Genomic DNA, 9853 nt, shown 5'->3' with positions numbered 1-9853 from the left:
ACACTTCACATGCTTTCCCCATTAGCGTGTGGAAAGTCATAGAGGAAGGAAGTACGTTAGTTTCTCTCTTGATTTTCATATAGATTGAAATCTTTTAACTTGAAAAACTATATGGAACTGAAAACTACATTAAACATACTTCTAAAGAAAAGTATTATGGAAATTTTAAAAAATATTCTTATTAAATAAAAAGGAAAAATATTAAGAAAAGGGAAAATATCGTAGTACATTCCTATACAACTGAAAAGAGGAGGAGAGGGAAAGGAGAAGGGCTAAAGGCATGAAACCGGTCTCTCCCCAGATGGCGTATTCGAGTGTTGCGATCGCGAATATTTAAAACTCAGTTTATTAATTAAACTAAAAGGTAAATGTTATTACTAGTAAGTGGAAGTAGTTGTGCTTTTTTTATATTATACCCTATTCAAAATAAGCTTGAAGTAATTAAAAAAAAAAAAAAAAATTGTATGTAACTGTTAACTGTAAGAAAATGTCCGAAAACGAGAACAATTTGTAAATAAACATTGAAATGCCGAAATTGTTATGCTGAATAATTTTAATTGAGTGTGTCATGTTTTGTATTCATTAGTAAAATTGGTTAATAGTATTTGAAGAAAACTATTTGACAAAGTACAAACAATATCCATCATAATATTTTTTGTTTACGATAGTCAATTTCATTGAAGTTAGTCTTCTATATGTATTGCAAGATCATTAATTTTGAAATAGGAACACAGCACCTTAAGTTTATAATATTTGCATTAAGATTAAGTGTATACAATTATGAGGGTAAAGATTTATGGAGCGCAAATAGCATGACCTTTTGAAGGACATTAAATAATTTATAAATTAATAAAGCTCTTAAATATTAAAATTATTTTTAAATTTAAATACTGAAAAGTGTTTTATAAATTACTATGTTGTGCAAATTATAAAAAGTGTTGTTATTGAAAAAATTACCTTCTGCTTAGTGGATTTAATGCTTAATTTAATGGAATGCACTCTTACTAAATTTTATATATTGTGCATAAAATATTTAAATTTTTAAATTACATCTTTAGTTTTTAATCAAATTTTAGTCAATTGTTTTGAATATATATATTTTTTTTACATAAATTAAAAAAGAAATTGAATTGTTAAAAAATGTAAAGCTCTATGTTACCTGAATTAATGCACCTTTAAGTTGTGAAAAATGAAAGTAATAATTTCAGTTAAAATAGAGAGCAATAGCTGTACTTTTTTTATGGGAAAGCAGCGAGCCACGCATTTGATGGGGAGATTTCCGTATCATGATCTGTGGTAGAATAATCGGCAAGTCTTGGAAACTTTTGGGCAGCGGCCTGCGAGAAACTTAAAAAAAAACATCACAGAAAAGGACCAACTCGTAACCACACCCAGGAAAACATCTACATGTTGTTTTTTTTTAAAAAAAATTTGTAAGTTTAAAATCTATTTTGCAACCTGTCGATTGTATTTGGCGCAACAGATCACAATACGGAAATATCCCCTATTTGATCTCAGTGACGAAATTATTAGGTATCAACTAGATATTTAACTTTTAAAAAAAAAGAGAAATAATATTTCAATCTTCCTATGAAAATTCTATCATTAATTTCTTCTTATATGTAAATTTAAGTTTGTGATATTGAAGTTTCTAATTATAGCATTGTTTGTTTTAGATTACCTAAATTATATAGTTGAGTTTATGTTTCATGTAGAATTATTTGTGTTACTCCTAGAAATAGGAAAGTTGTATGATAAAATGATAAAATTTATTTAATTAGATAAATTATTAATTATGGAAATTCAGAGTTTTAAGATAAATATCAATTGTATTTACTACTTTATTTTATGTTACTTTAGTAGGCATATTAGTTTTTAAAGAATTTTTTTATTGTTTTTAGACTTAGCTAAATACTCAGCAAAACATTATGTTGTCTCATTTCTGGATGTGCCTATGACAATCATTCACTTATTTTCCTATATTTTTTGTTATACCTATTATTTAGATAAATCTAATATTTGTTCAAATTTTTTCCTTAAAATAAGTAATTTAACATTTTTTTTTTTACTTCAAATTTTTAAATTTTATTTGATTTTTCATACTTTATGTATAAAACATTAATAATCTTTAGAAATTTAACATTTTAAGTTTAAAAGCCCCACTTAAATAAAGGTTTAAAAATGTTTAAATTTATTTTCATATTCTACATTTTTTATAAGTTTTTTTTGACTTAGTGGGGGGGGGGCTACATTTTTTTTCTATTTTACTTATATCATGAAGTGGTAAACAAGGTTTTATTTTTTTTCCTGCATTGAAAATAAGAAATTGAAATTTGTATTATTATTTGAAAAAGTTTCTTTTTTTTTTTTTTTTTTTGAAGTTTCATTACTCTCCATATTCCCAGAAATGGCCAAAGGCAAATGCACTATTTACCCTATTTTTCAATTCATGGAAACTACTTTTAATGTTAGTTTAGTAAAGAAACACGGCTCTTGGCAGCTAATTTTTTTAATTTGTTGGGTGCAAATCTCCGTCTATTGATACAATGAAAATGATCTTGTGGTGGCAGCTGAGTGTTAACAGCAATTACGCATTTAGAATCATGTATAACTAATATTTAAAATAGCCATTACGAAAAATAAATCATTAATCACTTAGGTCACACTTTCAAGTGTGAATGTACACTCGTGGAACATTGATGTTATTTAAAAGGGAGGAAATGTGCATTTAATGTACTTAATTTTTTAGAAATAAAGGAGCATTAAACAATTAAAAAATTTCAAGTATTTGATAATTTCACATTTCTTAAATATTCGCTGTCTAGAAAGGCATAAAAAGTTGACGATCAAATTCGGAAAAAAAAAAAAAGCTTTTGGAATAACAAACTGGCTTTTGTAAATATGAATAAATATTTCTTAACCCCTTAACTGCCGCGGGCGTATATATACGTATCGGCAGACGATACGTTAACTGCCGCAGGCGTATATATACAATTTCCCGAAGTACTATGCTTTGCATTGCGCTGCTATAAATAGAACTACACCCCCTACTTCAGAATGCTGTAAAATGACCTAGAAAGTGTTTGCTTTGCGAATGTATTACTAATTTTGGAGGAGAGGGAGTGGGAAAAGGATGTTATGGAAAAGTGATATCGTATTAATCGCTTGTGTGTATTTATTTGAGTAAGGTTGGGTTTATTCTTTTTTCGCTTTCGTTTCCCATATGTATTTGGTGCTTTTTATTCTTTCCATCAACGTCTTCAAGGAAAAATGCGTCGCAAAAATGTGCTGTTTGTTCAAGAAAAAAAAATTCGTTGTGAATCCCGCTATCAGTGCGATGAATGTGATGTTGGTTTATGTGTCCAACCATGTTTCAGGATTTATCATACAACAGCTAAGTTTTAACATCTTTTATATTGTATTTTTATTATTTAATTTAAATTTTGTATTTTCTTTCTTTCCTTTTTCTTGTCTTATAAAAGTAAACTGTTTTTAAATTGCAAAGCGTGCATCATTTTCCCCCACCAAAACACCGTGTAAGAAAGTGCACTTGAGCGAAAAACGCTGGCACTGGGGAGTGAATCGCGTTAATTTTACTCTGCACTTAAGGAGTTAATTATTCCCTTATATTTTGTTATAGTAAAAAATACATTCATTTTGTAATTTTTGGTACACAGCATTACGAAAACTTCACAAAGGGTACAAAAAAGTCATAAGTTTGGGAAACACTGCTGTACAGTAACAACTGATTGTGGTTTTAAAAACAAAGATTTGCTGTCTATCATCAAGATTATTTACATTTGCTGTTTCCTTTGTGAGTGACTGGTTTTTTTCTTACTTACCATTGCTCAGAAGAGTGATGCTTGTCATAATGTTGGAACGAGTTAGCCGAAGGTAATGCCAAGTATCTGGTGACTTTATTTACTATTATCAGCGTTCACTGAGCAGAGTTTAGTGTGCCATGATGCATACATCAGAAAGTTCTATATTCAACTGAATTCCAATCAATCTTGTTTGATGATAATGCATTTGCTTTGCTTTTCAGAACACCATGAGACTTACAAGAGTTCTATTTTATGCTTCAAAGTTGCCTAAAGATTTCTCAAATTTTCCCAAACGTTATGTTGAACGTGCAATGGAGCAAATTGAATTCAAGACTGAAAAAGAACCACAATATCAGGATAAGGTTATAAAAAGAGAAGTTTTCACCTATGGGCTACACAGACCTTGGACAAGAGAGTTCCTTGAAGCAAACCTTCCAGGGAAATATGTGGAGCAAGATGTTGTTGAACCAATTAAAGAATGGACAATTTATCGAGGAGATAAGGTATTATTATAATTTTTTTTTAAAAGTTCATTTTATTTTCGTAAATCACATGTTTGTTTGTTGGGCCAGTATAACCTGTCTATTAGGGCGTGGGGCCCATGTCTGAGAGATCGTAAATTGGAATCCAGCCGAATGAAGACTTCTTGTATGTAAAATGGTGACTGTTGCAAGCTAAATCTCTCGGGGTCATAAACAAATCAGTACCGCTGGGGGCACAGGATTGGAGATTGGTTTTTCTCTGATTCAGGATAAAACTATGATGTGCAGTTGTAGGAATGGCACTTGAATTAGTCAACAGGCTATGGTGTATGTGTGTGGCAAAAATGGAATTCTAGGCTATAGATGGAGACACTGGAAGACAAGAAACACACCCCTCTGCCTTAAATAGGCTTATTCGTATTTTCAAGTGGCATAAGACAACAATGTGTTTGTTATTTCAATGAGTATTTAAACTTGTTATATTTCTGTGTCATTTATCCCTAGGCTCTTTTTAAAAATAGATGAGCTGTACTTGCTTAAAAATTATTTCTGTGTTTAAAAATTATTGTAAGTAACTTATTTATTATTAAAAATATATGTTTAGCTTGCATGAAAAATGAAAAAGTAACATAAATGTATTAATATTTTTTAAAAGTGTCTAGGATGGTTCAAGGTAATTATGATATTTTAAAATATAAAAGTTGTAAGCTTTTTAAGTAACTCTTGTGACAAAATGTTGAATTGTCTTTTTCTACTTCTAGATATTTTTATGTGTATTTCTGGAAAATTCTTAATAGGAATTTTTTTAACTGGTACTTACATATTATCCTGTCAACCATTTTCGCCAAATCTAAAAATAAATTTGAAAGTGACTCAAATTTAAATATTTTCTCTTTTTTGTATGCAATAAGTTATATTTGTATTATGCCTCTTTCTTTTGTAAAAAAAGTTATTTTGTAAATGTAAAAAAAAAGATGACTTAAAATCGGTGTTGGCAAAAATGGCCGACAAGATGGAACGTAAATACCGAATTTCTGTTTCCTTTTTTTGTGAATACAATTTATTATTGTCAATTTTTTATGTATTTGAAAAAAAAATCACTGTTATTTATTATTTGATTGCAATAATATAGGAAGTACATTTCTGTTATTGTCTTATATTTTTCTTATCTTTCATCTTGATGTAAACATTTTTACATTGCACCCGTCTATACCATTTTTGCAAAAATATTGCATTAAACTATGTTTCAAGTGTTTTATCCTTTTTAAACAAAAATATATTTTTATTTCATATTAAGATGATAACTCATTAAGTAATGACAACTCATTGGAGTGAAAAAAATAGTTGATTATTATGGTTGTATTATTGTTAACGTCTACATTCTTAAGTGATCGTTCTTTTCTCGATTTGATAGTTACTATTAATCAAAATGTATTGAAATGTACCAAGGTAGCTCTTAGTATACCGAGCACAGAATTCATTGTCATTTCATATTCCATCGCTTGTAGCACAATGACGAAAATTCGTCATGTATAATAACAAATATTCGTCATTTGTATTTTACAGTAAATAGTTAAGATGTTTTCTTTTGTTTCTTACATTCAGAAGAAGTAATAGTCTATTTCTAATGACAACTTTTTTCTTGGTTTTAACACAGATATTTACTTGTGAATAGCTATAGTGGTAGTTATAGAAATTTTATTTCTTCTGAATAAAAGGAAAAAATAAATGTTTTTGCCACCAGAAATTTTTTATTTTCTAGATGCGTCATACATGATGAGACCTGTTGTAGTCAAATAAGGCCAGCATTTGGTCAATGATGATGCAATTAATGCTGGACGGGTATATATCTTAACCTTTTGGGTAACATAAAATACTTATTTTACCTAGCTTGCTATTCCAGTACACCTGTTATATTAGAAATAGTTAAACTGGTTAATGAATTATTTTTAAATAAATCAACTAAGTATTTAAGTTAATTTTAATAATAAATTGCATAATATTTTTGTTGTTGTTGCAGGTTCAAATAATGAAAGGAAAGGATAAAGGGAAACAAGGTGTAGTTAACTATGTCGTTGTTGAGAGAAATTGGGTTACAGTCGAAGGTTTAAATTGTGTAAGTTTTTAAACTAGTTTCAACATTTTATCATATTATCAGTAATTTGTTAACTTTTGTTTGCCTATTGTGCATTTCTATTGTTTCTGCTAACTTTCATGAACTTTCCCTCAGATTTTTTTTTTATATTACTAATAAAATATTTGCCTTTTTTAAAATTTTATTTAAAAAAAAATGCTGAATGCTATGTTTTTTTAAATTTAATTCTTGGATCAGAGTAATTTTAAGCACTTCTAAGTAATTTAAATTTTGAGTAATTGTTTGAAAGTTATATTTTTATTTAGTATTGTATAACGTAAGCATATCATAATAATGCACCAAAATATTTTTTCTTTGCTGTTTCTTTTGAAACTTTTTTTTTTATTACTTGGAACTAATAATAAACTTTTAAAATCGTTAAAAGTTTTCTAACATTTAAATTTTAGCTTTTTTTTTTTTTTTTTTTTTTTTTTTTTTTAAATACATTTAGTAAATGGGATATTAATTTAAAGGCTTTTCTACAATTTGTTTATGTAGTTTCAATTTGTATTTTTTTAATGGTAGACAATAATTTTAAAACTATAAGAGCTGTTTCCAATTTTAATAACTTAAGATTAAAGTGCTGAAATATTTGAAGATAAGTTGGTAAAATATTGCATTGACTTATTTTTCCTTCACAATTATGTACATTTGCAATATTTTCTAAACTGCTAATTATTTCTAATGATGTCATTATATATCTTTTTTATGGAAGTTATTTTTACTGTGTTTTGTAAAGTTCAAGAAATTTTATAAAGCTGCTTTAATGACTATGCTGTCTAATTTTTTTTTTTTAAACTAACATCAGAGTTATATGATATTTTTTCTCTCTTTTAAGTAGGAAAATTCTTAGTTTTAATTTAGGGGAAAAGGAAACAGTTTACATTCTTCAATAAGTAGTAAATGTGGTCTAAACATTTTTGGAACATATGTTTGCACATCTTTATGCTATTGTATGAAATTCAGGACAAGGGTCAAAAGAATTTTATGAATTTTTTACCTGGAGTTATGGTAAAAAATTTGCAAATTGCAATTTTCAATTGATTTAGTTATTGAATATTTTGGTTCATAAATTCATGATCATCATGCAACACTCATAGCTGCCAACTCTACTGGATTTTCCAATAGACTAATGGATTTTTTCAGTTTCTCCTAATCTACTGGTTTAATTAAAATTCTTCTGGTTTTTGTGCATTTTAGAAAATTCCACAATTCCTTAAAAATGAATGTTTCTTTAAAAAAAATAAATTAAAATGCAATTTTTATGCAGATTATTGCTTGCTTACTTAAATAAGTATTGCTAATATATAATAAAGCGAGCCTCATTTATAGAAATCAGTTCAAAACTTTTTTTGTTCTAAAATGTTCAGTTTATTTTTATTCAGAGATCTCTTTTTAAATCAATTAAAAACATCTTTTAATATCCTTTGATGAATTAAATGTCTATTAATATTCAAAAATATGATTAAAAATAATACATAACATTTCAAGCATGTTTAATGTCAATCATAACAGGAAAAAATTGCAGTCTTTCTATTTTGCTGACTATAAAAATCACTAAAATAACCTATGTGTAAAATATTTAGTACAATCTACTGGATTTTTTCCTATCCATGTTGGCTGCTATGAACACTGTTTGTGTTAACTTGTGTCCACTTGTTGTGTTCCACGCAAATCACTCATCGTAATTCATATTCACTCAAATTTTTTAAAAGTTTCCTTTGATTGAAGAAAGGTTTCTTTTAATTAATAATTTTAAAGTTTCCTTTAAAATTACCAAAAGTCTCCTCCAGAAATTATGTTGTATGTTAAAAAAAGGGGCAAGAAAACTCATGTGTTACACTCATGTTCATGTGTGTGCAAGTCAAGACAATGTTGACCGATCATGTATAGATAATTGTAATTCTTTTATAGTGTAAAAAGCTGTTTATGAGATTGCTTTTGCTTTTCTAAAAATTTCTGAAATCATTTATTTCCCCTTGGAAAGGTAATGGATGAATAACACCCCAGAGTGATAGTTTTATTTCTCAGATTAAATATTGTATTTTCTGTTTTTTCCACACAACCATTTTAAAGAACTTATTTTTAGGAATATAAATATATGGGTGGCTTCAGAGGTATACCAAAATCTATGGTAAAAGAAGAAAAGCCTTTACTAGTTACCACAGAAGTTGCTCTTCTGGATCCTTCTGATAAGTAAGATGTAACATATTTAAGCCTTTTTGTGGATGAATTTTATCAATATTGGGTGATTCCCTTATTTTATCCTGCATGTGGCACATGAAATAAATATTTATATTTATCAAAAAATATTTTATGAGTATTTATGCCTTAAATATTTGAGAATCAAGCATAATGCTTAAAAATTATTTTTCCATATTTATTTAAAAAAAAACCTGGATAGAGTAAACCTGTAATAGTTTCGAATTGTCTCTTCACCACAAAATCCGGAACTTCAAAATTATATTACCTAGCTCTTCTGAGGCATGCCAAAGTGTGAATTTGGCATATATCTTTTACCCTTGCCTTGCACATAAATATTTAATCATAAATAACTAAAATATTGACTAGGTGCACCTTAAATTTATTATAAATGAAGATTTATAAAATGAGGCTTTTTTTTAAAATTCCTATAATCTTGCTTCTTTTTATTAAATAAATGTTTACCCCAATTTCTGCTCATAAATAAATATTAATGTAAAAGTTTAAATAGAAAACAAGAGTGATATCCCTTTAATAATTTTAACATATGTTTCAAATCTTTAAAGAAATTTAGTGACAGCAGTTTCTTTACATACATATATAAAATTAGTTCTTTTGCTGCTTTATCTTTCTGGGCAGTGAAAAGGAATATGCAAAAATAAGTTTCTTTAAAAGTTATTCAGTTTCACATTCATTGGAATAGTTTCATATACATTTGAAAAAAGATATTAGGCATGCAGAAACTACTTTCAAGTATCATTTTGTTAACTGACATGCCTAGCAGAGCTTGTAAGAATTTTTAGATTTTACGATCACTGATGAAATCACCATATTAATACACATTCTTTTCCCCCCGCAAATATCAGCTCCACGATCTTGAGGTAGCCTAGTAGTCCTTCTTATTTGACAAGTAATCTTTCACATTTTTAATTTCGTTTGATTACCCTTTCGTATCTGTTATATTAAGTTTTCCTCGAGTGGTGGACTGAAAAAGAAGCACTTCCACAGTCTGCTCATTCCAAGAGTATACATACTTAAGATATCTATACTTAAGAGTATACTTAAAGTATATACTTAGTACCAAATGAAGATCATATTCATGAGATCTTTGGCTGCTAGAGTCTGAAAAGCTTGTTTCATATATGTTGCATGCAGGGTTCCCACGGTCCTTGAGAGTCCTTGAAAGTCCTTGAATTTTTTTTTGCATGTAT

General features: G+C 28.0%; 1 protein-coding gene across 2 annotated transcripts in view; it reads left to right on the top strand.

Moving 5' to 3' along the window:
* The first annotated feature begins 462 nt into the window (after positions 1-462).
* LOC107440501 (mitochondrial ribosomal protein L24) overlaps positions 463-9853 on the top strand; it is a 14493-nt gene continuing 5102 nt past the window's right edge. Inside the window, exons 1-4 of one of the 2 annotated variants that reach the window (XM_016053444.3) lie at positions 463-627; positions 4046-4327; positions 6327-6422; positions 8530-8636. In XM_016053444.3, the coding sequence (XP_015908930.1) occupies positions 4052-4327; positions 6327-6422; positions 8530-8636 (479 nt within the window). In that variant the 5' untranslated portion in view covers positions 463-627; positions 4046-4051. Of the gene's footprint in view, positions 683-4045; positions 4328-6326; positions 6423-8529; positions 8637-9853 lie in introns of both variants that reach the window. The other variant, XM_016053445.3, reaches the window with a different exon arrangement.

The sequence above is a fragment of the Parasteatoda tepidariorum genome, chromosome 10 (assembly GCF_043381705.1).
Source record: "Parasteatoda tepidariorum isolate YZ-2023 chromosome 10, CAS_Ptep_4.0, whole genome shotgun sequence".
NCBI classification, from domain to species: Eukaryota; Metazoa; Arthropoda; class Arachnida; order Araneae; family Theridiidae; genus Parasteatoda; species Parasteatoda tepidariorum.
This window is presented reverse-complemented; position numbering and strand designations above follow the sequence as displayed.